The 20584-nt window shown below is 47.4% G+C and overlaps 1 protein-coding gene across 1 annotated transcript in view; it reads left to right on the top strand.

Annotated features, from left to right (window-relative positions):
* ALK (ALK receptor tyrosine kinase) overlaps positions 1 to 20584 on the top strand; it is a 734717-nt gene that overhangs the window by 600434 nt on the left and 113699 nt on the right. The window contains exons 6-8 of the mRNA XM_068966737.1: positions 8965 to 9096; positions 17046 to 17177; positions 18477 to 18577. Coding sequence (XP_068822838.1) covers positions 8965 to 9096; positions 17046 to 17177; positions 18477 to 18577 — 365 coding nt within the window. The remainder of the gene's footprint in view (positions 1 to 8964; positions 9097 to 17045; positions 17178 to 18476; positions 18578 to 20584) is intronic.

Raw genomic sequence — 20584 nt, 5'->3', positions numbered from 1 at the left:
AGTAGTAGATATAGTGGTCATCTGAGTTAATTCACCCATTGCAGTCCATTTTAGTTCGCTGATTCCTAAAATGTCGACGTTCACTCTTGCCATCTCCCGTTTGATCACTTCCAATTTGCCTTGATTCATGGACCTAACATTCCAGGTTCCTATGCAATATTGCTGTTTATAGCATTGGGCCTTGCTTCCATCACCAGTCACATCTGCAGCTGGGTGTTGTTTTTGCTTTGGCTCCATCTCTTCATTCTTTCTGGAGTTATTTCTCCACTGATCTCCAGTAGCGTATTGGGCACCTCCCGACCTGGGGAGTTCATCTTGCAGTGTCGTATCTTTTTCCCTTTTCATACTGTTCATGGGGTTCTCAAGGCAAGAATACTGAAGTGGTTTGCCATTCCCTTCTCCAGTGGACCACATTTTGTCAGAACTTTGCATCATGACCCATCCATCTTGGGTGGCCCTACACGGCATGGCTCATAGTTTCACTGAGTCAGATGAGGCTGTGGTCCACTAGGGAAGGTTGCTCAGAACAACCTTTTTAGAAATCAAATTATTTTCAGTCTCTTGTCTAAACTCCTTAAGCAAAATTCACACCCCTTCCCACAGCCTGCAAGATCCTGCCTGACTGGGCCTCTGCCTCCCTTCCCATCCACGCTTCATGACCCTCCTGGCCCTTGTGATCCTTTTGAGCCACACTGGCCTTTGCTCTGCTTCATTAGTATCATCAGGTCATTAGCTCCATTTCCCACTCCCGGCAACGCAGTCTCTGCCCCTCTACAGCTTTCCACACGGCTGGCTGACTTCTCTTCTCCTTCAGTATCAGCTTGAATATCTCTTCCCCAGAGAGGGTTCCCATGGCCTACCCATCAAACCAGGTCACCAATGTCACCTTCTGTTCACTACCCTAACCCCAGGGTCTTAGTAGAATCTCTGAACATTGTTCACTAATCCAAAGCTTGCATGGGATTTTGGCTGAGAGGGGAAGATGTGTGTATGGAATTGCTACAGTGCAACCTAAAGGAACTAGTAATTTCCAGAATGCCAGGAAATTCTACCTCATCTCATCTTTCTACTTAAACTTGGTGATCTATTTTGCACTTCTTCAGCATACATTTATTAGCACTTACTATGTGCCAGGCACTCTCCGGGAGATAAAATAAGATAGACGCCCTGCCTCAAAGAATTAAGAATTTAGTGGGAGAAGTTAGCAGTGCAAACATAATCACCAATGGGGGAGATGAGTCCACCATTAAAGGTGTATAGTGATTACCAGAGAACCCCAGAGGGAGGCATACATCTTTCTTCAAGGGAGAAGAACAAGCAATCGGGGAAAGTGACATCCGAGTTAGGAGGAATTGCTCAGATGGAGAAGATGAATCTAGCCCACCAAATTGGGTTACACAAAGGCTGTAGCCATGGCTGCATGTTCAAGAAACTGCAAGTCATGGTCTTCAGCTAAAGATGCAAAACACACAATGATGCTGGGAAAGTGGGCTGAGCTGGGTGTGCAAAGGCTCAGTTTGAACTGAAGGCCATGGAAACCAGTGAAGGTTTAGGATTAGGACCTAAAGGGAGCTGGGCTCAGAAAGCTAGCTCTGGTGGTAGGGGTGACACTAGAGACAGATAATCTTAGAAATTCTTCCTTGCAATTACTCTTCATAGCTATTATTTATGTCACAAATTACTATTGGGTTTGTTTGCACCTTTGCTTTGCTGAAAGGGTTTCATCTTCTCTTGTGACCTGGGGGCTTCCCTGGTGGCTTAGATGGTAAAGAGTCTGCCTGCAGTGCAGGAGACCTGGGTTCAATCCCTGGGCCAGGAAGATCCCCTGGAGAAGGAAATGGCAACCCAGTCCAGTATTCTTGCCTGGAAAATCCCACGGATGGAAGAGCCTGGAAGGCTACAGTCCATGGAGTTGCAAAGAGTCAGACACGACTGAGCAACTAACACATCAGGCATAAGGGATCTCCAGAGATACTGTCTGCCTCCAAAATTTGGCCTGGTCAACCCCTTCATTGATAACTTTCCACCCAACCTCTATGGCCAATTCTCCCAAACTCTTCGGGATGCTCTTTAGCTCCTAAGAAACCCACATATTGTTTTACGTACCCAATATCATTTGACCCTCACAAAAATGCTGTTTATTAGACAGCCTCCCTGATTTATAGAAGAGAGAAGCCTGTGAAGATATGTCTGAGTTTACACCATCAGCTAGTAGAAGAGGAGAGTGGAACCTCCTTGCACTTGGAACCTAGTCTCTCTGCACCTTAGGGGTCTCATCAACACAAACTGAACATAGTGGTGCCTTGGGTCTGCTGGAGTCATAACAGAAATGAAAGCCCTGGATCAAGGATGGAATTGTCACCAAGAGAAAGGGGTGGTGCTAGAAGGCTTGGGATTCTTCCAAGAAGAGAAGAAACTAAAGATCAGTTAACTTTTTTTTTTTTTTTACTCCAGTACTCTTGCCTGGAAAATCCCATGGACGGAGGAGCCTGGTAGGCTGCAGTTCATGAGGTCACTAGGAGTCGGACATGACTGAGCGACTTCACTTTCACTTTTCACTTTCATGCATTGGAGAAGGAAATGGCAACCCACTCCAGTATTCTTGCCTGGAGAATCCCAGGGACAGGGGAGCCTGGTGGGCTGCTGTCTCTGGGGTCGCACAGAATCAGACATGACTGAAGCAACTTAGCAGCAGCAGCAGCAGCAGTTGTCACCCAGGGAGCTTGTGGAACATGCTGGATCCAGAGCCCCACTCTGAGATCTTCGAACTCTGTAGGTCTGCAGCAGTGCCTGGAAGTAGCATAATTACCAAGCTCAGTGTGACTTTGATGCAGAGAGTCTGCGAACACAACTAGCCCGTGGTAAATGTGAGTGACTGGCTGTGGACAGTCTACAACAAGGAAACTGAGGCCCAGAAGAGGGACTGGCTCATGCTCCCATGAGTCTTACTAGTGGTAAGACAAGTCCTCGAACCAGCTCTCCTGACTCCTAGAACAGCATTTCCTCATCACGCCCTTTGGGCCTCTGAAGCCAGGCCCTCTCCACACCAATTTACATTTTGAGTAGGAACCGAAGATGCCAGTTCTTTAATGAGGTTGTCCGCACTACGATTTATGAGGCCAAAGCCCTCAACAGAACTGGTCTCTGCCAGGCTTAATTTACACAGTTCCCAGGCCTTCCAACACCTCCATTAACATCAGCGTGGTGGCGGCGGCTGTTAGCCTGTGCGCATTGTTTGACTACATCCTCATCATGTCACCATCCATTTTCATGTCTCTGGGCTTGTTTACCCTTGAACACCTGATTCTTCTTGTTCTGGGAAACGGTAAGTTTCCACTGGGAGCCTGGCTCAGATTCCAGCCCCACTCCTGACCTCCCCGCACTCTAGAAGCTGGCCTCCTCCCACCATAGTCTCTGCTTCTCTTTCATTTAAGAGCAAGATCTGCAACCCCCCCTCCACTGATGCAGCACTCAGATTTTCCCCCCTTTAACAAGTGTCATCAGTTAGGCAAGAGCAAGCAGGTGGGAGACAGCCCAAAAGCTGATACAACTGTGCCTTTTTTAATGTCACATAAATCACCATAATTAAAAATTAATTAAGTGCCCTAAAATTTGACATTCGTTTAAAAAAGAAATTTGAGTTAGGAGAGTTGTGTAGATTTTGTAGCATGAAGTCTCTGAGACACGATTGAAGGAGGGGCGTAGGTGTGGGTTTCTGTTTTGAATGAGCAATTAGGGAGAAGGAATCATTCCCAGTGAGCAAACCCAATGAATCACTCAGTGTCAAACGGCGGTTCACATAACCTGAGCAGGGCTACACGCATCTCAGGTGCAAGTCTGCACTGGCTTCTCCCTCACGCAGAGAGGAGACAAACAGGCAGGTAAGTGTGGCTTGCTGTTTCAGGAGAGATATTCCAAGATGGAAGTGACAGATGACTGAGACGACGGCCGGAGACAACAGGGGAAGCTCGCTGGGTGAGTGACTTGGCAGCAGGCTCCAAGGAAGCCATTAAGTGGTCAGCATTAATAAAGACAGCACGAACCCTATCCGAGCAACCCTTTAAACAGATAGTTACCAACAACCACTGCTCAGAACCCCAGAATCAGTATGTTGCAGACAGAAGAGGTCTTGAGGTTAGGTCTGAGACCACCCCCTCACTGTACCAGGGGGCAGTGGAGAACCATGGAAGTAAAGACCCACCTATGACACATAGGTGCTCAGGGCCAAAAGCTCCAGCCCTCCAAGGAGGTGGCCCTCAACCCTGCGCTCATGAGAATCATTCCAGAAGCTTTTATCTGCTTATCTTCTTCTCGGCTGTGCGGGGTCTCCATTGCGGCACACAGGCTTTCTCTAGTTGTGGCAGCAGGGGCTATTCTTCATTGCAGGGCACAGTCTTCCCTTTGCAGTGGTTTCTCTTGTTGTGGGGCACGGGCTCTAGAACGCAGGTAGTTCAGTGCACGGGCTTAGTTGCTCCGTGGCTTGTGGAATCTTCCTGGACCAGGGATTGAACCTGCGTCCCCTGCATTGGCAGGCAGATTTTCAACCACTGGGCTACTAGAAAAGTCCCCCAGGAGCTTTTCATACCCTGGTACCAAGAGTCTGTCCTCCAGAAATACTGGTTTCATTGGTCCATGTGGGGCCCAAATATTAACAGTATTTCTAACTTCCCAAGTGATTCCCTGGGCAGTCAGGGTGCTGGTTCAGAAGGTGATCTAACATAAGTGATGGGAGAAGAACCCCATCTGAGGTCACCTGACCAAGTTCTGGGCCTTCCCTGTGGTTTACTACCTGTGAGACCTAAGGCAAAGCACCTAGCAAATAACTGGTTGGATTTTGTACTGCCTTGCTGTTTAGAAAGCGTTTCTTTCTCCGTTATTTAATCCCTTGAATCCTCATTCTTCTGATTAATCAAATGGGAATAAGAATAACTGTTCTGCCAGTTTTTTATGAGGTTCAAACAGAGAAGGATTTGGAAAGCACATTCTAAGCTATTACAGTGCTGTACAGAGGTAAGGAATGATGGTGGCTCACTACTCCCTTGTATGTGTGCTAAGCTGCTTCAGTCGTGTCCGACTCTTTGAGACTCCATGGACTGTAGCCTGCCAGGCTCCTCTGTCCATGGGATTCTCCAGGCAAGAATACTGGAGTGGTTTTCCATGCCCTCCTCCAAGGGCATCTTCCTGACCCAGGGATCAAACCCACACTTCGTGTGTCTCCTGCATTGGCGGGTCATTTCACCACTAGTGCCACCTGGGAAGCCCACTGACTTAGATCGTGTTTCTAGAAAGAACTGCCTCCTCAAAGGTAATAAATAGATTTCCATAGAGAAGACCCTTACTAACAACAACAACAAAAAAAAAACCCAGCATCAGTCTCCCTGAAGGGACTTGATCTTAGCTCTCCCTGATCTTTCTGTGATTAGGGCATTTGGTGTTTCAGTGGTTTCCATGAATCAACAGAACCTGTGGCTGGAAGACCTCAAGAAGTGGGTGTTGGATCTTCTTTTCCAGGCTCTGTCCCTTCCTTGCTGCACTGAGGCAGGCTGCGACCATCCAGGGCCTCAGTTTACCCTATTCCACAAGCCAGAATTATCATTTCATAACCACAGAAAGGATGTTGTTTCAGAAACTCGGGCCCTTGATTAAAACCGTTCACCAAGGGTACTTTCCTCCTTGAAATTTATGGGCCCCATAAAAAAAAAACTTGAGAAGGCAGAGCAGTTGTTTTTTGTTGCGCCTCATTAGTTTTGAGTTTGGGCTGGCAGTAGAGATCAGAGTACCAGGTGTCCATCTAATTGAATCTCTCACAAGCATAAAGTTCCCTGTGGTATGGAGGAGGCTATGCCAGGGAGCCTGTAAGTATCCAGCTGGGGAAAGGAGATGAGGAAGAGTTGGTAGAAGCAGGGCTGGAGGAGACGGCTTCTCTGGACTGTGGCTGTGCAGCAGAGAGGTCCTGGGGATAAATGCCAGGGCACCCAGAGAAAACACTAGGGCATCCAGAGAATGAAAGCAGCACCCCTTCCCATGACTGGACCCCTCCTCCATTCAGGTTTGTGAGTAAAGGACAGGGTACTGACTCCCTGCCCTTTTGTACCCATTATCACCACTCCTGAGCACATCCTCCATACCACCCATCACCTGGTAGGGGGACCCCGTAGACAGACAGGGTGCAAAAGATAGAGATCAAGATGTGAAAATGTGGGTTTCCACCAATCTCTCAGCAAGCCATGTAGCCACCCTGAACCTTTGTATTCTCAACTGTCAATATCAAGCAGGCGTGATGATCGCATCTGTAGTTAATACATACCACAGTTCAAGCCCCAAATGTTGGGGTGAGGAGACCTCTATACAAGGCACTGTTGTAGATTCATGGAGGCAAGACTTGATCCCTCCCTTCAAGTCACTTACAGTTTGGTGAAGAAGACAGGCATCCAAACAACTAGTTGTGTGCTAAGTCGCTTCAGTCATGTCCAACTCTGTGCAACCTTATGGACTGAAGCCTGCCAGGCTTCTCTGTCCATAGGGTTCTCCAGGCAAGAATACTGGAGTGGGTTGTCGTGCCTTCCTCCAGGGGATCTTCCTGACCCAGGGATCTTTTACGTCTCCTGCAGTAGCAGGCGGGTTCTTTATCACAGATGAGAGGGCAACCTTGCAATGAGACAGCAACTCAAAGACTACAAAAGGCAGCCCACACCTTACTTACTGACCCCACACGGAACAGACACTCTAAGGCACAAAAGAAGAAGAAAACACCAAGGAAAATATGTAGGTTTGGACTACATACAAATTTTAAAACTCCTGGATATCAAGATGCATTATAAACAGAATGAAAATACATATAAAATACTGGGGGGAAATGGCAAGCATGTGATAAATAGTTTCACATCCTTGTTAATAATCTCATACAATTCAGTAGGAAAACATGGAGAACTGAAAAGGTAAATTGGCAAAAGGAAGTGGGCAATTCCCTAAAAATCAGAGTAAGATAAAGCTAGTAACATGTGGAAAAAAATATTCACCCTCACTAGCAAAGAAATACAAATAAAACAGCAGGGAAATACTTTTAGTTAAAAATCACGATAATGTTCAGAGCTGGCCAGGATGTAGTAAGAGGGGCATGCATGTATGAACACAGCTGGTGAGAGTATAAATTGGATTAACTTCTAGAAAGCAATTTGGCAATATGTATCAAGGGCCTTTAAAATGTTTATACCCTTTGATTCAGTAATTCCACTTCTGGGAATCTATCCTATGAAAATAATCTGAAAGGCGGGTAAAAATTCATGCTCAAAGATATTCTTCAAAGTGTTATTGTAAACAGTCTAACAATCTGATCATTGAATAATGTTGAAATAAATTATGGTACATATCACGTAGTATTGTAGCCATTAAAAAGTATTCTGGGAAATTTTTAAACCCTAGAAAAAGCTTGCAATATAACCTCAATTGATTTAAGCAATTTACACATATGATACAACTCTACACACTTTTAAAGCACAGGCCGAAAACAAAAGAAAAATCTACCGAGATGAGATGTTAAAAATTATGGCCTCTGGATAGTGGGATTCTGAGCATTGTTTTGTTGATTTTTACCCTGGTTTTGAACTTTAGACAATAGGCATATATTTTTCAAATGAAGGAAGGTAAAAGAAACTGTAAAAGTAACAGCTATTTGGGGAATGACAAGTAATTGGTGTATGAAACATGCACGTGTTCATGAAAACACATGATGAGAAACAAGGCCTGATCATAAGGTGTGAATAAAACAGAACACGGCTTACATTTGTTTCATAGGCTGGGGAAGACTTTACAAGCATTTTATTTTGCTCATGTTTTCTTTGGTAGGACTGAGAATGAGGGCAATAAGGTCCTAAGTGTATTTCATGAGCATGTATAAGGCATAAGAAAAAAATACTTTGGAAACTAGAAATCACCAAGCGAAAGTGAAGGAGAATTTTTCTTGTTGTCCTAAATCCCTCCAACCTCTTCCTCCCAGGACTCCAAAACCTTGCTGGCCATCATCAGGTCTGATTCCCACCTTGACTATCTTGTCACCGTCTTATAAGAACCCTGTGATTACACTGGGCCAACCTAGATAATCAGGATAACCTGCCACCTAAAGATCACAACAAGTTACATAAAATAACATATTTCCAGGTTTGAGGGATTGGGATATGGATGTTGATGGGGAGGCATTATTCAGCCAGCCACTGATGGGTCACCCAATGTTCACAGTTTTTGTGAACTGGACACTGGCTAGGGCTGGAAACACACAGAGGCTCAAGTAACTTGGTGGAGAAGATGTTCTGGGAATGGGTATTCTAGCACCAGGTTGCATCCAACCAAGGCCAGGAGGATCTGGAGGCCAGGGGTCGTGGGGAGAGACCGAGAGAGGTGAGACAGGAAAGGAAATTTGGACCCAGATCACAGAGGACGTTTAAGAACAGTTTAAAGAGTTTGGATCCGATTCCCAAAGGAAGCAGGGCCTGTTTGTTTCCCGTGCCCAAGAGCTACTGAGAATGTCCAGCTAGGCTGGGGGCCGATCTGACAGTGACAAGTGGTCACCTGCCATCAGCTGACAAACGGAGCCCTTCTGGGCCTAGCCTGTGGAAGAGGGCCCAGGGCCACCTCCAGCAAGCCCCCACCGTGAGAGGGAGAGGGCAGCTTTGTGGCCCTGTAGGCTGTCCACCTGGCACACTAAAGCCACAGGTTGGAGGACCCCAGAGTGTTGGGGGAGCTTGGCTCAAAGCTCAGGCCACTCTACCACTGACATCACAGCCAGGGGTCTGTGGGTTCAGGGCTCTGACTTCCTCTCTGCCTCCTGGTGTTAACCCTGGTTTGGGCCAGACTGAAGCCGGGGTTGTCTCAGGCCGTGAGATACGAACGGTATGGAGAGATGCCTCTCTACAGCCTTCCTGCAGGACTGCTGAGCTGACCAGGGTTGTGTCTCTGTGTGCGCTCCAGGATCATCTCCGGGCTCCAAGATGGCCTTGCAGAGTTCCTTCACTTGCTGGAATGGGACAGTCCTTCAGCTTGGGCAGGCCTGTGACTTCCACCGGGACTGTGCCCAGGGAGAAGACGAAGGCCAGCTGTGCCGTGAGTAGATGGGGCTGTCCCACCCACCCCACCCTGTGCTCACATCCCCTCCTTCCCCCCACCACCCAAGGCAGGCAAGCTTGAGCAACCTCCCTTATGTCCCGTGACACTTGTGTTCTCTCAGTGGCAACTTTCAAAATTTACACAAGTCTTCAAAAGATGGAGCTAAGACCCATGATCTAGAAAAAGCGTATAATTAAGAACCAAGCCAGATCTTATGTTATGCTCTCAGCATCCTCATGTATAGAGGAAATGTGCAGACTACAGCCCAACTCGAACATGACGTGCGAAACCTTTGAGGCCCAGACCTCCTTCACTTTTTAAGCCTTTCTTTCATCACCCACGTGCCCCCTTTATCCTCACAGCCTTCCATGTACCCCAGCTCCAGCCACATCAAACCTCCTCTGAGCATCCTCACACCTTCCTGGCTTTGTTTGTGTCCTTTCCCTTCCCAGAATGCCCTTTTCCATCTTAAGTCACATCTGCTCTTCCAAGACTCACTTCGAAAGTCAGTCCCTCTGAGAAGCATCTTCTGACCATTGCCATCCAGTACAGTTTATTCTTCTTCCTCTGTGCAACCCCACCCCCACCCCGCATCCATGCACCATAATATTCATTACTTTTTAACATCTTTTGAGCGATATAATTTACATACCATACAATTCACATTTAAAGTGTACAATTTAAGTGTAGTCAGAACTATGCAGCCATTACCACAATCTAATTTTAGCACATTTTTATCACTCCAAAAAGAAACCCTTGGCAATCTCTCAATTCCCTCCAATCCCTCCCCCTTCGGCTTCCTCCCCTCTTCCCTCCTCAGCTCCCGCTAACCCTAAGTAACCACTAATCTACTTACCGTTTCTATAGATGTGCATTTCATACAAACGGAATCGGATAATATGCGGTCTTTTGTGATTAGCTTCTTTCACTTAGCATAATGTTTTTGAGGCCCATCCATGTTTTAGAACATGTCAGTACTCGATTCCTTTTTATCTCCAGAAACTGTTTTATTGTATTGCTGTACCATATTTTGTTTATCCCTTCATCAGTGGATGAGCATTTGGGTTGTTTCTAACTTTGGGGCTGTTGTGAATATTCATATACAAGTTTTTGTGCAGACAGATGTTTTCATTTCTCTTAGAAATGAGGTTTCCTACCTAGGAATAGATTTGCTGGGTCATATAATAACGCTATATTTAACATTTTGAGGAACTTCCAAGCTGTTTTCCAAAATGGCTACACCCTCTTACATTCCCACCAATAATGTGTAAGGGTTTCCAGTTTCTCCATATCCTCAACACTTACTGTTGTCTGTCTTTTTTATGTTAGCCATGCTAGTGGGGGTGCATCCATTGCAGTTCTTGGAGGTGGTTTCCATGTCTCTCTCCCCTGATGTGGACAGAGTGGGTCTGGTCCTCTTCACCATACCAAGATCTCAAATGATTGCTGGTGCAGCATACGTGCTCACTGACTCCTTGTGGATTAAAATGAGTGCATGAGTTGGGGAACCTGGGCTCCCCAGAGGACACAGCTTGCTGAGGTCTCACCAGGAGTTAGGGGCAGAGTTGACACCCAGCCCAGTGCTCACTCCACTTGAAGACGGTGTTCTCAGCAGCTGCCTGGGGAGGAGTGAACACTCTAGACATTTCTTCCAGGAAAACCGCAAGCACTTGCGGAACACATGTAAAGTGAACTAAAAAGTGCACTTGATCCTGGAGCACAGACGAATAACACAGCCTCTGTCTTCATAGAGCTGAAAATCCAACACACAGGCAGGGAGTGAAACAAGGGGACCATGGCTGGGAAAGGACACAGCAGCCTGGGGTGCCCTGGGGCCCTGGGCAGCCAAGTCAGTGCCCCTTCAGACACAGTGGCTCCAGGACGCTGGGGCCTGCCTGCCAAACAGCTCTAAGAAGTTCACAGTGTCCCCAAGGTCATTTGGAGGACAGAGTTTTCCCTTAACAGAAAAAAGGTTTTATATATTCCCTTTCAAGTGAAATAGTAAAGAAATCCATTTTTCAATTTTAAAATCTTCCTTTTTATACAAAACTTTCCAGTGATATTTTCCAATAACATTTTCCAATAATCATGGAATAGTGGTTGTTTAGATAAAACTTGGTAATGAGCTGCAGGTAAGCCCTTGGCTTGTTCCACACTGGTCTGCTCCTGGATTTTTCTCCAAGCTCTCTCTACGCACAGGGACCAACAAGAAGCCAGGCCCAGCCGTGCTGCCCCGGACCCAGCCTGTATGAGCGTCTCTCTCTAGTTATTTGTCTCTATGGTATTTCCAGCAGTGCCTCTGAGCTGTGTGACTGTGCCTTGGCCTTTTTAAAGTTTGTGATATCCACTTCCCAGCTGGGACACAGGTCAGGCAGTCCATGCCCTGATTTACAATTGGGAAAATGAAAGCACAGAGAAGGTAATTGATTTGTTTAGGGTCACGCAGTGTGTCGGGAACAGAGCTATGATTAGAGCTTTGAGCCTGCGGGATCCTGCTCATTACTGTGGGTTTAGGGCACTTTCCCACCATTTTGGGGCTTGCCATTAATGGGTTTTCAGGGCCAACTCCAAGCTTGAGGGCAGCCTGGTTCCAGTAAGGAGGCTGGGCACCTGAAGCCCAGAAGCCTTTTCAGCCAGACTTGAAAAGTTGTTCTGACCAGCTGTCAGAATGACTGCTCCATCCTGGAGAACACCCCACCAAGCTCTTCACTACAGAAGTCGGTTGATAGAAGGAAAGTCCAATTAGAAGGAGGGTTATTCTGATCTTTGTGCCACTCTGATCTTGGTCGTACTCTTGGTAAATATCCTTTTTCTTTTATGGGCACCCCTATTCTCTCAGCATTTAAGCTGTTTTCCCCATCACACTGGCTAATGTTGATTCTGGAAACCAACCCCATGAAAATAATAACAATAGTCATAGTAACAACTAACACTGAGAATTTTCTGTATGCTAGGAGCTCCTCTGAACACTCTTCATGCATTAACTTATTTCACCCTCACAGCAATCCTATTGCAACAGTGCTATTGTGCCCATGATACAGATGAGGAACCTGGAGTCCATCAGCCTGCTGGCCAGTGGCTGAGCAGTGATTCAGATCCAGGCTGGCTTCAACTGCAAGCCGGACCCACTAGTTACATGAGTTTCTGGCAATTTCCAACACAACTCTCAGCACATATCCACGCAGGAAGAAGAGGCCAGGAAGAGGCAGGGAGGTCCAGAGCTCTTCTAGGGGTCACTCAGATTACTCGCCTCCACCCTCTAGGCCTCAGTTTCCTCATCAGTAATATGAGTTGGAACATGATGCTTGCTGAGGTGCTGTTGTCCATGATGTGTTAAAGATAATGCTCTTGACCTCATCTGGTCCTTCCCCAGGTGGTCTGGAACTTGTTGGAACATATTCTCTGAGCAGTAGTCATTTTAAGATTGGTGGGGATGTCCCCATAAGGATCACTAAACTTAAGCCAGGGTCTTCAACCATGGTTGAAATTCAGAGGGAAAAAGTAGGCTGTATCCTGACAACTCCCAGCCTCAACTCCCGACACTTTCCCCATGCTCACACTAAGCTTCATTCAGATTTATCAGGCTCAACCTTGAGGGGCATTTCTGACTGAGACGAGTTGGGGACCTGAAATGGAGGTGGCACTGCTCTTGTCCTTCTCATCCAATCAGGAACATGTCCATTCACATCCCATCCTCCAAGCCCACCACCATACACCATACACCTCTTTCTAATTAAACATAGCCAGTTCATGTCTACATCCCCGAATACAGACCCACTGAAGGGTGTCTTCAAGGTTCCCTCTGTGTTCTGAGCAATGGCCTTGAAGGCACGCAGGGTCCCAGAAAAGGGTCAGGGTGCCCCCCTTCATTCCTTGGGTGGGTGGTGGATTCACTCAGTGTTACAGGCAGCTTACTCCCCCTCCACGTACTCAATAATCTCATCTCTTTATTGGGATACTCTTCCTGTCGGGCTAAAACAGTTTGTTTGTTTGTTTGTTTTTCCTTAGGTTTATTTCCTTATTGTAAAATAAAACACGCTGGTTGTAAAATATTTGGAAAATCAAAAAGTACACGGGAGAAAATAACTATTGCCCCAAACCCTCCCTTTTAGACACTCAGAGATAACCATAATATTTTGATGTATTTCTTCTAGCATTTTTCCCATGACTCTATATTTTCAAGGAAATGTATAACACATATTTATCAAAAATGTTAACAGAGTTGTCACACAGGAAAGAAACGGAGTAGTGTCATTTGGCCTGGAGTTTATACTTGGCAGCTCCTGCAGCTGCTGCTGAGGTCACATCTCTGTGACCCGACCAATTTGTCTCTCTTAGAGTGGAATCAGGTGTCATAATTGCCGAATGTTGTGGGATTGACTGACCCACACATAGTCGATTTGGCCGTCCAGCCAACGAAGTACCTGGCTGCAGCCCAAGAAGAGGGTGGGTTACAGCAGTGCCTTTCAGATATTAAGGTGTCTGGGAGTCATGTGAAGAGCATTAAAAATGCAAATTCTGATTCAGTAGATGGGGGAAGGGAGGGTAGACCTGAGATTCTGCACAGCTCACAATTTCACTGGTGATGCAGGTGTGGCTGGCTCCTGGACCACATTCTAAGTGGCAGAGAGTTAGGGGACTGAAGAAAGTGAAAGTGTCAGCACTCAATCGTGCCCTCACTCTTTGCAACCTCATGGACTATAGCCTCCCAGGCTCCTCTGTCCATAGGATTCTCTTGGCAAGAATACTGGAGTGGGTTGCCATTTCCTCCTTCCCGACCCTGAGATCGACCAACTCCCATTTCATTCAGCAAATAAGTATTGAGGCCCTGCAACATGCCAGGCGCTGAGTAGGTGCTTGAGATGGATGAGGTAACATAACACCTTAGATCCAATGCGGTGTGCCAACAGTGCTCAGCAATGGTCTTAGCAGCAATTTTCCCACCCCAGCCTGATCCACCAAGGGCTTGATGCTGGCACCCACCCCACCATCTTCCTCAGGACTGGCTCCTGGCTGAGCACATGCTCTGATGTTCTTACAGCGGTAGAAATCCTCTCAGCACCACTGCCCACCCTTCAAGGTTTTAGTTGTCACATAAGTTGCCCTTTGACCTATTTTGGCCTATTTCATCTCCCTTTATTCAATCATCCAAAAAGAAAGGGGCTTCTGACCTCAGCTCACCCTGGATCCTATGCCAAGTTAGGACAAGAATGGGCTTCCAGAAGGTGGAGAATGCCAATGGCTTTCCTCAATCCTGTCTCAGTGGAAGACCCAGGCATTTCCAGAGAGGAGCAGAGGGACCCATCTCTGGCCCCTAGGGCAGTGTTGGCAGTTTCAGATGTTGAGTTTCCCTGCCTAGATATGAATGATGATTCATAATGCCACCGCTGCTGTGTTTACAGAATGTTTCCATACTCTCTCTCTTACATTGTCTTCAAAACAGCCCTGTGAAATATGCACTACCTTACCCCACTTTACGGATGAGGGAAGGAAGTGACTTGTCTGAGGTCACTTACAGAAAGCAGAGAGGTTGGGACCAGAGCGCAGGTGTCCGGTGCTGATGAGGCACCAACACCATTAAGTCAGGCTAAGTTCTCTCCCTCCACTTACTGGAAGAGTGAGGAGGGGGCAATATGCTGTGCAGGACCCAGCTCAGCCCCGCGTCTTCCTTCTACCTGAGGCCCGTCGTTGCCTGCTGGAATTTTCCATCTTGGTCTTGGCTTAGCATATGTGTGAAGGACGTTTTCTGGAAGGTCGCTTCCAGCTACCAGTTAGTTTTTGCTAAAGAAGTGAGTGTGAAATTCCTTGAGGGGGGCATAAAAAATAAAATAGAAAGATCTCCTTTGCTTTTGGATTTTTAATCAGAGGAACATGTGGGGCTGCCGGGGTGGGGGGATGGTTTCTTCAGGGGGGTATAAATGGGAAGAGATGCTCAGAGTCAGTGACAGCCTGTTTTAATTTATAATTCTGCCTCTGTGTGAAATGCACAGAGAATCAGGGGGAAATGAGTAATAATTCACTAAGGTGCTGTCACAGCCAGGAAGTGTTAGGGCCCTCGTTGTCAGCCTGCTGCTGCCAAGAAGGCTGAGACAAAGAAAGGACACGAGGTGCTGGGCCCTGCTCGAGAGCTCCCGCGTGGAGACAGGCCTGGCCGGGGTTGTTGGGCACCATCAGGATAGTCGGGAAAACCCACTAGCTCCTCAGGGCTGAGAGCCTTCCAGCCATTCTATGAGCGAGCTGAAGCAAGGGAGCTCTCTCTACCCCTCTGCTCCTGTCCTTCTCCGTGGGCCATGGGGAAATATATGGTCTCTAGAACTGACGGTGGCCTCTTTAATGGGACCTGAGGTCGGGCTGATAAGGAGAGAAGTGCTAACAGGACCGTTTATGCTGAGCCAACAGATGATATAAAGAGGCCCCAGGGGCTGGGGTTGCTTAGTCAGGATAGGCTAGGTTATGCTGCAGTAATAAACCATCCCCAGATTCCAGTGGCTAAAAATAACATTTACGGTTCTTCCTGTCCACTGAGGGTTGGGGGGAGGGGCCTCTACCCCACAGGATCTCTCCTGCTGGCAGAAGCGCCATCTTCCTGCAGCAGCGCTCCCAGGAATGAGAATTCTCCTTGGTCACTTCAGCAGGAGAAGAGAGAGACTGAAATCTACACCAGGGCTTTTCACAGCCTCACTCCGGAGGAGATGCACATCACTTCCACTCACATATCACTGGCCAGAACCAGCCATGGGGCTTCACTTAACTGCAAGGGGATTGGGAGACAAAGGGAAACAGATAGTTTTGAGCAGCATGTGTCTCTGCAGACAGGTGATTTGAGGGACCCAAACCAACCACTTCCCAGCCAACACTACCACTGCCACCACCACAGTCTTATCATTGTGCTGATCACTGGAAATGTACTTCAGTGATATATATATATATATATATATGTATGTATGTATACACACACTGGCTTTTCTAGGGTCCTGTTCATGGTGGATCTGTGTGAAGAGCACAGAATTTACAAGCAGAAGAGGCAGTTCCCTGGTGATCCAGGGGTTAAGAATCCGCTTGCCAGTGCCAGGGACACAGGTTGGATTCCTGGTCCAGAAGATCCCACATGCTGTGGGGCAAGTGAGCCTGTGTGCCACAACTACTGGAGCCTGTATGCCCTCGAGCCTGTGCTCGGCAACAGGAGAAGCCACCACAATGAGAAGCCCGACCACTGCAATGAGCAGTAGCCCCTGCTCTCCACAATTAGAGAAAACCTGTGCGCAGCAGCAAGCACCCAACACAGCCAAAAATAAAAAAATACATAAAGCAGAAGCTGCTGCTGCTGCTGCTAAGTCACTTCAGTCGTGTCTGACTCTGTGTGACCCCATAGACAGCAGCCCACCAGGCTCTGCTGTCCCTGGGATTCTCCAGGCCACAACACTGGAGTGGGTTGCCATTTCCTTCTCCAGTGCATGAAAGTGAAAAGTGAAAAGTGTAAGTGAGGTCGCTCAGTTGTGTCCGACTCTTCGTGACCCCATGCACTGCAGCCCACCAGGCTCCTCCATCCATGAGATTTTCCAGGCGAGAGTACTGGAGTGAGTTGCCATTGCCTTCTCTAAATAAGGCAGAAGAGCTGGGTTCAAATCCCAGTTGGGTTACTTGTTGTCTCTGTGACCTTGGTCAAGTTGCTTAACATCGCTAAGCCTCTGCTTTCCCATATATAAAGCTGGGTTAACAATACCCCATGCTGTGAAGTTATTATTATTTTCAGAAGATCAGAAAACAGAAGACCAGCACATGTACAAGTTAGAGATTAGGCTTCTCTTCACTATGAGTGGCATTAGACACTGTGGGTCTGGTTAGGGAGCTGTTATTAAAGAGAATGGTCATGCCTGGCTAATTTTACTTGGTGTTTTGGGTTTAGCAGTCCAGGCAATGACTGTGCCCTTCTGCTCTCCCTGCAGGTAAACTCCCTGCTGGTTTTTACTGCGACTTCGAGGACGGCTTCTGCGGCTGGACCCAAACCTCACCATCACCCCACACGCCCCAGTGGCAAGTCCAGACCTTAAAGGATGCCCAGTTCCACGACCACCAAGGTACCACCCTCTCTTCCCTTCCCTGGTGCCTACCTAGCCACACGACAGAATTGGGGCACCACCCTGAGCCACTGGACCTCTCCGCCTCTGCCCTGGGGTATGCCCACACAATTTCTTCAGACCCCCTTGGGCATTAGAGTGATTAAATCAAGCCAAGGCTGATGTTACCTTTTGATCCTTTGATCCTTAAAATGAGAACTTTGATAAAAGATTAGCTAAAAAATAAGAACAATAACAATAGTAATAATCTGACCAGTTTGTTGAAACCTGCTGTGTATTAGGCACAGAACTCACTGAGAAATAAGGAAGACTGTTATTTTTCCTTACTGCACAATCTTTGCTTGGAAAGAGAGGAATTTTGTACAAGGGACTCCAGCTGGAGCAAGTACACACAGGGGAGCAGAGGGGAAGGGAGAGAGACCCCCTCCATCCTGCAGAGAGGTAGGAGACTTTATAACGTGGGAGACTGGGACTCAGGGAGGTCCTCCTGTCATTTGCCCCAGGATCGTGCCCGGGAACTTTGCTGTATCTAGATCATTCCCTGGGACCCAAATTCTTCAGCCAAACCCTACCACTACATCCAGCTGAAACTGGCAACTCCCACCCTTCCCACATTGTAGCCCATCTTCTCACAGGCCCTGCTAGACTGCCAGGGGGGCATGGGGTCTCCACATACCCAAGAGATGCCACCCACACTGGGCTGACTCCACACCTGGGAGTGCTGGCCTGGACATGGGGTCAGAGGTGGTCTGTGGGGCCTGTGTAGCTCCCAGAGCTGGTCCCCTAAAGAGGCCACACCATCCAGTCATGGGCCTCTCCTTGGCCTGTGCACCACATGGGACTGAGGCTCATGTTCTCCAGGTTTTCTGGCCAGCGGATGAGGCACAGGCTGACCTGGGCTCCGGAGAGGGGAGTAGACAGTGAAGGTTCTGAGACCATTGGAGGGCAAAGCACTGGCATGACTGGAAACGGGGGACAGGGGTGGACCTGGGGAAGTCCAGCATGCTTCAGGCTGCCCCTGGGCTATGAGCTAAAGCTGGTGGCCATGGGAGATCAGGGAATGCAGTAACCCAGATGTATGGTGCTGGAATGTCACAGGCTGTTTAGAACGAAGACCTCTGCACAAGCCTAGTCTCACAGTCAGTGATAAGCAGGCTATCTTACCCACTGGAAGCAGAAGCAACAGCGTCTTCAGTCCCGAGGCTAGAGAAGAATAGTGCGGGGCCCGTTAACCTTGCGCCCCAAGGCCCTTCAGTGCACAAGAATGGTGCAGTTTTGACTCTTCTCCTCTCTGCCCAGGCCACGCGCTATTGCTCAGCATCACTGACGCCCCCACCTCTGAAAATGCCACAGTGACCAGTGCTACATTTCCTGCGCCCATGAAGAACTCTCCATGTGAGGCAAGTCTTGGTGTTCCTCTAGTTCTCTGCCTCCTCCTCCCACTTCCGGGCACTTCCAGGTGAACGCGCACAGACAAGCAAAATAGACTGATGGTCAGGCTGCTGTTCTCCTGTGGGAGAACCAGAGGACCGTTTGCACCATTTTCTAGGCAGACAGTAGCTACCAACATGGTAAAGTCCCGTCTTTACCATGGCAGAGAATTTCACCTTAAACACCACACTCAGCTGCACTGAACTGTTTGCAATAGAACTTTGATGGCAGCAAACCTCCAAAATATTTCCAAGACAAGGTGATAGTAACAGCAACTTACTACAGAATCATTTTAAAAGATGTCGGTCTCTTACAATACATTTCAAAGTTTCAAAGCATCAACTTTGACTTACATAAATATCACTAAGGCATCAATGACAGTTGGTGAAGTGCCTCCAGAGCCACTGGCCCAGACAGACAGTGAAGCTGTTATCGTTTCAGTGTGGGAACTGAGGGCCTGGTGCCAGGATTCTTAGCCCAGGGTCATGTTCTCTAGGGACCAGGAGATGAGCTTAGACCCCCAGGAGAGCCCAGTGATTAAGCTTATGGACTCTGGAATCAACTACCTGAGTCCAATCCAGGTTCCATCCCTGACTGGTGGTCTAATTTCTTTTATCCATTAATAACCTTTCAGTGCCTCAGTTTTCCCACCTGGAAAGTAGAGACTCAGAGTGCCTCACCAGGGAGGTGAAGCTTAAGTAGGTTAATATTTGTAAAGGGCTTGTCATGCGGTCTAGTACAGAGTAAGGAGCACAAATATTAACCAACAGTGTATGAAACTCCGTATAAATATGCAAAGAAGAACGGGGGCGGAGGAAGAGAACTTTAGCCAACAACCACACTGTGCTTCTGCACACTGGCCCAGCATTGCGACAGTACCGCGCACACTCTAGGAAGTCAGGACTGAATTTAAATTTGGCCAGTCCTCTCTTTCTGGAAACTCACAGGAGAAACTCCTTCCTGGCTTCTTTCAGGAAGAGCTCTGTGCTCTCGGAGCAATTTGTTGCCTTTCAAGTTGTGGATATTGTGAAACTGACCACATTCACATCCCCTCAGCAGGCTGGTAGCAGTGCCCGGCAGGCGGGGCTTTGACCAGGAGAGGTGCAGGAAAGAGGTGATTTAGTCCCTGAATCCTGACTCTTGTGGCTCCATGGACTGTAACCCGCCACAGTTACCCATGTAATACCACAGTCTGTCCATGGTATTTCCTCGGCAAGAATACTGGAGTGGGTTGCCATTTCCTGTACAGGCAAATCCAAGCCCTCTAGTCTTTTTGTGAAATACAAACTCACAGACATAAAGCAAAGGAGAATGGAAAAGATATATCAATGATGGTTTTTTAATCAGAAGAATGGTGGAACTAAGTCTGTCTTTACCCAGTAAGTTTGCAGCAGCCTTGCTCCTGATTAGCTTTTGTATTGTCACTTGACATCTACCCTGTCACCCTCACCTTCTAGTGGATGCTTTACGTATCTCTGTGCGCCACCTTAAATCCTTTCTGGAAGAAGTCAGGGCACAAATAAGTGGATTCATTATGTTAAACTGTATTTGAGAAACCGTGCTCTCTGCTGCAAATGGTGGAATTACTCAGTCATCGTTGATACTTCTCGGGTGTCTCAGAGCATCACCTAGAAAGGGAGGTTTCTTAAGAGGAAGTCTAAATGAGGAGAGGTGATTGGCCTGTCTGACAGGCAAGGGGAATCCTTAAAATCACTTCACCTTCAAATTTATTTTCCACTAGATTTAATGTGAGCCTGATTTCAAAAAAAAAAAGAAATGTCAAGGTAAAAATGATATTTTTCTAATACTTCATCATTTCTCTAATAACCTTTGGGTTGATCAATAGCTTAAACAGGTGTTTTGTTTTACTGGCCTATTTTATTATTCCCCCAGTCACATTTGCTCTGGGCGTTTTCTGCTATTTCCTGCCCTTTTCCAGAGCTTGGCTCAGCATGAGGAGTGAAAGGAAGGCAGGG

Source organism: Capricornis sumatraensis, chromosome 1, assembly GCF_032405125.1.
Source record: "Capricornis sumatraensis isolate serow.1 chromosome 1, serow.2, whole genome shotgun sequence".
NCBI lineage: Eukaryota > Metazoa > Chordata > Mammalia > Artiodactyla > Bovidae > Capricornis > Capricornis sumatraensis.
Note: the sequence above shows the minus strand (reverse complement) of the source record. Positions and strands in the feature narration are given on the sequence as shown.